At 44.6% G+C, this 7,500-nt stretch overlaps 2 protein-coding genes across 3 annotated transcripts in view; both read left to right on the top strand.

The window, feature by feature from the left end:
- ctdspla (CTD (carboxy-terminal domain, RNA polymerase II, polypeptide A) small phosphatase-like a) overlaps positions 1-6,588 on the top strand; it is a 41,969-nt gene extending 35,381 nt beyond the window's left edge. For both annotated transcript variants that reach the window (XM_062521182.1, XM_062521181.1), the window contains 4 exons: positions 414-470; positions 2,156-2,248; positions 2,843-3,028; positions 5,238-6,588. In XM_062521182.1, coding sequence (XP_062377166.1) covers positions 414-470; positions 2,156-2,248; positions 2,843-3,028; positions 5,238-5,363 — 462 coding nt within the window. In that variant the 3' untranslated portion in view covers positions 5,364-6,588. The remainder of the gene's footprint in view (positions 1-413; positions 471-2,155; positions 2,249-2,842; positions 3,029-5,237) is intronic.
- Positions 6,589-7,018: 430 nt separating this feature from the next.
- Positions 7,019-7,500, top strand: part of vill (villin-like) — a 19,973-nt gene continuing 19,491 nt past the window's right edge. The window contains exon 1 of the mRNA XM_062520863.1: positions 7,019-7,258. The gene's annotated coding sequence lies outside the window, so the exon portion shown is untranslated. The remainder of the gene's footprint in view (positions 7,259-7,500) is intronic.

Genomic DNA, 7,500 nt, shown 5'->3' with positions numbered 1-7,500 from the left:
CCAGATGAAATGTTTGCCTTGCTCTGCTCTCTGTTTGTGTATTGGTAAATATGAGCTCTTCTGAGCTAAGCTAGCATGCTTACGAATTCACACAACTTGTAAATGTAACAGGGTTCAATAGGGTTCTATTTTTTTTAAACAAAGAACAGTGTTGGCACAATGTATGAAATGCCTGTTTACTTTTTTGCTACAAAAAGTCTATGATTCTTCATTGCAACTGAAGCACAAGGACACTTTTTAGGATCTAAATAAGCCTGGATATGTTTGGTTTGGTTTGGTTGTATGTGTGTGGGGGCAGTACAGTACCTCTCCTGGCATTCTGAGTTGTTTTATATCTCAAAAGAAAAGAAAGGCTTCCATGTGTCTGGAGCTTTGGATTGACAGTTCTTCCTGTTCTCTGCTCTCCTCTGCAGCCTATCAGCAATGCCGATTTCATTGTTCCGGTGGAGATCGACGGAACCGTTCATCAGGTACAGTACCGCGCGCTTGCTCTTTGCTCGTGTCGGGTTCTCTTCACTTAAAGCGCCTCTTTGTTCCTGGCGATGTTGACTTGCTTCACTCATCAGCTCACATTTCTCCCCTCACCTCAATTTGTGTCCTTAAGTCTAGCGCTAATTAGCACAACACAACTGTCCATTTAACAAACAGAAGAAAAGAATAGGAATGCCTTGCATGATGTTGTTGTTGCTTTGTTTTGCGTGTACAAAAGCAGGTTTTTTTGCTTCAAGATGGGGTTTTTCTGTGGCTGTGGGTTTTTTTGGCATTTTCTTTTATCTTTTCCCCCACTTCCCTTTTATCTGCCAGCGAGGCGTGGATGGGAGGGCCCAGGAGATGCAGCCCTAATCAGTCAGGCTGTGATCGGCTTTATCTGTGTGTGTTTAAGATGCAGGAGCAGCAGGTTGCCCTTGAACAAGGTGACTTGACATTGTCACCAGCTAGTCAAATGTCACGACACCGGATGCATACGAATGGGTTTCCAGAGTCACAGTGAACTCCTTGACTTGTATGCTGCTGTGCTGTTTGGGTTACATGGAGTGTGTGTGTGTGTGTGTCTACTGTATGCTCATAAGTTTAAGTGTGTGTGTGTGTGTGTGTGTGTGTGTGTGTGTGTGTGTGTGTGTGTGTGTGTGTGTGTGTGTGTGTGTGTGTGTCTGTGTCTGTGTCTGTGTCTGTGTCTGTGTCTGTGTGTGTGTGTGTGTGTGTGTGTGTGAAGACAAGCCTATCTCAGCCAGCCCAGCCATGCTGTGATTGCTCTTACCTGGTTCAAGTAATCCAGGATAGGCTGTGCCCACTGAAGTCGGCCTGTTCTTGGTTACTTGCACTGGGTTTCAGCAGTTTGTCGTCTGCAAAGGAGGATACCAACTGATTTTTTTGTGGCCTACAGTAGGTAGACCAATGTCTGCCCTATATTAGCAAGAAAAACGAAATGCCACCCACCAACTCTCTCTCTCACACACACACACACACACACACACACACCTACACACACACACACACACACACACACACACACACACACACACACACACACACACACACACACACACACACACACACACACAATTTGCGAATACATTTACATTGCACACACACACACACACACACACATACTAATATACATGCAAACACACAATTCAGTGATAACAGTGCATGGGGTTGCTTAAATTTGTTTATAAACTAGATACAGTATGACTGCCACCCATGCATGTAAATGAGGTTGTGCATGTGTGTGTTTGCTTTTGTGAACATGTGTGCTTTTCTGTTTGTGAATTTGTGTGCGTCTGTGTGTTTGTTTGTGCAACAGTTCACTCCACTCCACCATCTACAGGCCGATTGGTGTACAGTCTCTAAATGTACACATACATTAATGTATTGTATGTCCCCCCCATGAATGGAATTCCGCAAAACTCTGCGTGCATTCAGAGGCTGTTAAAGTGATCTTACTCGTCAAATGTTGTGCCGTTCTGAACACGTCAGCCTGCGATACCTGCGATTATAACACCACATATTCACATTTTTAACTACAGTAAGTGGCGCTGTAACGCAAATTAATGATTATGGGATTGACTGAATCGTTGTCCAGCGGAGCTTTACAAACCTTAAAAGTGTGTAATGTGGAGTTATCTTGTGCGTCATATATGTGCTGTCGTTTCAGGTGTACGTCCTTAAGAGGCCTCACGTGGACGAGTTTCTGCAGAAGATGGGCGAGCTGTTTGAATGTGTGCTGTTCACAGCAAGCTTAGCCAAGGTTAGGCTCCTTCCCAAGGCTAGATCAGAACAATAAGGGGTCGGGGGTGGGCTCTGTGTGGATGGGGTGTTGTTTGAGATGCAGTGAGCAATCACTTGTCAAGGTACAGTATTACATGAGCAGAGTTCTTTAGCCTTGCACACTCCTACAAGTCTTTACAAACCCAGGGCCAAGGGCAGAAGGATTCATCAGGAGTGCGAGAACTTTCTGTACTTACAAAACATTCTAAACAAACTGGGAAACACATTTTTTATACAGTACAGTAGCAACAGAATCAGAGATTTCATTTTAATACTAGTGTTTATTTGTTTACCAACTACTTCTATTGAAAGTTAGATTAGACTCAGTGATGTGTTGGACCAGCTTGTCACGTCATACACTAAAAAAGAATGGTGCCAAAATTGGTTCTCCAAAGCGATGCCACAGAAAGACCTTTTGTAGTGCCTCAAAGAATCCTCAAGGTCAGTTCTCTAAGAAAAGGCAATCAAGTATGAAAATGGTCTTTCTGAAGAAGCATTTCCAATGTGAAGATTCTTTTACTTGAACATTTCCCCCCCTCATCGTGTGGTTCTCTGTTCTTTTGCGGTTCTGCAGTATGCAGACCCCGTGGCGGACCTGCTGGACCAGTGGGGGGTGTTCCGGGCGCGGCTCTTCAGGGAATCCTGCGTGTTCCACCGGGGGAACTACGTCAAAGACCTCAGCCGACTGGGCAGGGAGCTCGGCAAAGTCATCATCGTGGACAACTCCCCCGCCTCCTACATCTTCCACCCAGAGAACGCTGTAAGCCAGCCACTTAAAGGATGGATGGATGGATGGATGGATGGATGGATGGATGGTTAGAAGAAGGGATGGATAGGTTTTAGGTGATAGGGGTGCATAAGTATGTGAGAAAGTTACCTTTTACTGTAATGTGCTACTGAAGTCACATATTAATCTCTGCTGTAAATGCTGTAGAGAGCCTCTAGGCTACATTCAAATATAGCATGCAAAATATAATTACCTCCTCTCTAATAGCAGCACTGTATCTTCTAACACACTTGTCCAAGTTCACACAGTACGGTGACACACTGTGTTTGTTCAAACATAACGCATAATGCATAACCTTGGCCAAATTGGCCCTGTTTGTACAACACGAGCGGTGAGACTGTGAGTGCCCAGTCTAGGAGGCCAGTGTGGGCCTGTGGCGTTTTTCGCCGGGCGGTGGAGCACCACACTCGAGTCGCGTGGTCAGCGGGGCAGAGCTGCTTTGATGCAGCGCTGTGATATCGCTCAAACTGCCGCTGGCACGGCCACGGCCGGCCGGCGGAGTTCCACCTCTGCCCTCCCTGGCATGGCGGGGCCGGGTTGCGGGGGCGCATATCGCTCCGAGCGCCTTGGCACAGCCAAGCGTGTCAAGGTCAGGAGAAGGATCGTTGTGCCCGTGGATGGATAAGTGGAGTATTAATTCACATTCCTGTCAGCTAAATTGAATAAGGCCACTGCCGAGTGTCTGGCATCTAACGTTTCATGTGACTAGTTTTATGGCTCAGTACAGTACACTGGGAGTACAGTAAAGGTACATGCTAGGATTGCTCAATTTGACTGGTTTTAGAGCTTATGCAACCAGCAACTGTGACATGAGTACATGAGAGAAATATTTGAGTATTTCATTATGTTCAGCATTGATATTTCCTGTCATTTATTTATATATATATATATATATTTATATATATTTCAGTATATATATTTCATATATTTGTGCATATTTCAGTCATTATTAGTCACAAACGAAGCCAAAAACCCTGAGAGGAGACCTTGGTGTTAGGAGCATGGCACTCATGTCTCTGGAACCACAGCAGTGCTCACAACCAGCACACAAAGCATGGGGCGTGTATGGTGGTGTAAGCGTCGTGATCACGGTGGCTTGTGGAACCCGTGTGATGTTTATGCGGGGGTGTCGTTAGTGAGGTTTCCCTCGCTCTTTTTCTCTCTCCAGGGGGATGAGGGGAGAGGAGGGGAGGGGAGGGGTGATGGGGTGAGCCGGGGGGGCGGGGGGGGGGGGGGGTGGGGGGGGGGGGGGGGGTTGGTGGGATTCATCTCCAGGACTGTCGCTGCGCCTGGTGACGTCCCTTTGATGCGCCTCCTCATCCATTTTTTATTCATCCAGCCAGAGTCGGAGGAATTTCTGATGCGCTGATGTAACACAGCGTAGGCGTGCGCCACCAGACTTCTCCCGCACTCACACACACACACACACACACACACACACACATACACACACACACACACATATATACTGTATATATATGTATATATACACACACTTGTGCATATTCTCTCTCTCTCTTTGTCTCTCTCTCTCTCACACACACACACACACACACACACACACACACACACACACACACACACACTTATACATATTTTCTGTCTCTCTGTCTCTCTGTCTCTCTCTCTCTCTCACACACACACACACACACACACACACACACACACACACACAGAGCCCTCTAATGATTACATTTGATACCACATCAGAAGTCTCCTGGATGTGTATGTGTGTGTGTGTGTGTGTGTGTGTGTGTGTGTGTGTGTGTGGAAATATTGTACTTCTGCATGAGTGATTGTGTATCTCCTTTGTCAGCAAGGGGAAATGGGTTTTCATCATACTACACCTGACTGAGCTACAGTAGGTTTAACATGCCTCGCCAATCAAAGCTTTTGGAATATCATTGAAATATCTGGCATCTCCTTTTACACATTTATAATGACATTCAGTTATGCAATTCGGATTTTTTCCCAGTGACAGGAAAGTACTTTCTGTAAAATCAAGCCAATGACGAACTCAGTGAAAACCTTTCAAACTGCTGTCAAAGTTCATACAGTACAAAAACTCTTTAAAAAAAAAGGGCAAAAGTCATAGGCTCTGCAAAACAGAATTCAAAATAGAGTCATTTTCTGTGAGCCAAACTTGACTTTCTCTCTCTCTCTCCCCTGACTGTGTCGACAGGTCCCGGTGCAGTCATGGTTCGACGACATGACAGACACTGAGTTACTGGACCTCATCCCCGTCTTCGAGGGCCTCAGCCGAGAGGCGGAGATTTACACCGTACTACAGAACCTCCGGGCCAGGTAGCACCACCTCTTACCACACCACCACCCCGGCCCGCCTCTCGGTCCGGCCTCTTGACCGCTCCCCTCCGGCCCAGAGGTCTCCCTGCAGACAGGCCCGCTGGGCTGCAGCTCTGGCTAAGACTCTGGCTGTTCCGGTGGCTGCCTGAAGAGGGCGCCACTCTGACCCACGGAGCACGACAGCAGAGGCGGTGGCATACTCACGTGGCCACACCCTCAAGGGGCGGAGTCTAAACATCCTGCCGGCTGTGATCTTGGGGCACCAGTGAGACTGTTGGCAAGGAGACGTGTACAGTACATACTATATGTTTCTAATTCTGACCTCCAGTTGGGGAAAAAAAAATAAGAACGAAAACAGAACAACCTAATTTTTATACCAGAGGGAGACAAGAGTTAAGTATCCTCTTAAGTCCTATATATTTACCAAAAAAAGTCAAATAAAAGTGAACAAAAAATCGTATAAATAAACAAAAGCAAATTGCTATTTTCAGAGAGGTCTTGGAGACATCATCTCGTTTCGTCCTCGCTATGCAGTCAGTGTCTCTCTCTCGATCACCAGTAGTTCCAACAACTGTGATTATCTTCTCGTAACCCAACCAAGTGCCTTCTGACTGATCTTTATATGAGGATGACAACATTTTTTATGCTGCATATTTACAGACAAACTCGAACCTTTAAAAAAAACAAAATACACGAAAGAAATGGAGAAATATGTCTTTTGTTTGAAATCCTATTTATGAAGAGGACTTATGAAGTGCGTTGCCACAAGTATCTAAAGGATATTTACTGATCGATGGCTTACGTTGACTCTAAGATTCGTTCTCAAATTTTGACAAAATATATTGTCTTATGATCATTATTATATGGTGTTTGCATTCATGGGCTAATTGCAATATGACTTATTATGAAACGATATGATATACAGTAAAATGCGAAAACAGCTGTATTTGTTAATCAACAGCAAGCCAATACAATTGCAATTTGATATGATTTCATCATGGAGAAAATGAACACTGCAGAAAGTGCAGTTTCTGAATTATATCCTGCATACTGTATGTTTAAATGAATCTATTTTGACCAAACTGTAAAACATATATCAATATATCCTCAAAGTGTAATTGAAAACAAATTGCAAGTATGTCAGAAGCTTAACAGAATAGTACATACGATTCTTGAATCATGTTCCAGTGATAAGTGGCATTATTAAAATAAGTTGGTTCTCTGCCTCAGTCTTTGTGTGTCTGTGTGTTTATTTGTGTGATGTATGTGGCTTCAATGCCTTTTTGGTGGGGCCTAATTTGCAAAGTTATTTTATTCTCTGAGTAAATTGCTTGTGAGTGGGCGCGAGTCCGCTTTGTGCACCGCTCACAACATCAAGCAGAAGGCTTCAAAAGGGGTACCGCAAGGGATAATACAATGCACCCATTGTTACGCATCTACTAAGTGGTTTCAGCTCAGAACAAAATGAAAATAAATACACAAAATCTGCAGAAGAAGAAAGCCAATTGATTACTTCACTTAAACTCAAACAAGGCATCGGTGAGGTACAGTAGGAGGAAAAAGAAAAGTTCCAAGTTAATGAGCAATCATTAGCCTGGTGTGCCGGACAAGGTGCCAGAGTCGATGTGAACTCTTGGTCACTCATTTGCCTAGCAACCAGAGAGAGAGCAAGGTCAGCTGATTCCGCGAAGAATTTGTGTCATATCAGGGGACCCTCGGAAACTTCTAGAGTCCCACAGAGTGCATGTTTGGGTTTTGTTCCCCACTGGTCTTAAATGGAGGATAGCAGATCTCTTTGATAATCGAAACGTCAGACATGCTGTGACCATATGTGCAATTTGCTTAATGATTACAGCAGTGATTGAAGAGTCACTAAGGACTGTATGAGAACACAATAAGGTAAGCAAAAGGTCTTCATATGATTTTCAACAACATGTCGTGTAAATTAACTGTGTGTGTGTGTGTGTGTGTGTGTATATGTGTGGAGGGCTGATTCTTTCTCCTCAAATCTTTGATTTGCGGTAGTTCTGCGAAGATCAAAAATTGAGGCTTCCTTTAAAGGAGACCTCTGGTACAGTTATGCTAATAGCCGTGACTTAAAGGCACAGCTCCGTTAGTATATTGTCAAATCATGGAACTAC

Source organism: Sardina pilchardus, chromosome 19 (assembly GCF_963854185.1).
Source record: "Sardina pilchardus chromosome 19, fSarPil1.1, whole genome shotgun sequence".
Taxonomy (NCBI): domain Eukaryota; kingdom Metazoa; phylum Chordata; class Actinopteri; order Clupeiformes; family Clupeidae; genus Sardina; species Sardina pilchardus.
Note: the sequence above shows the minus strand (reverse complement) of the source record. Positions and strands in the feature narration are given on the sequence as shown.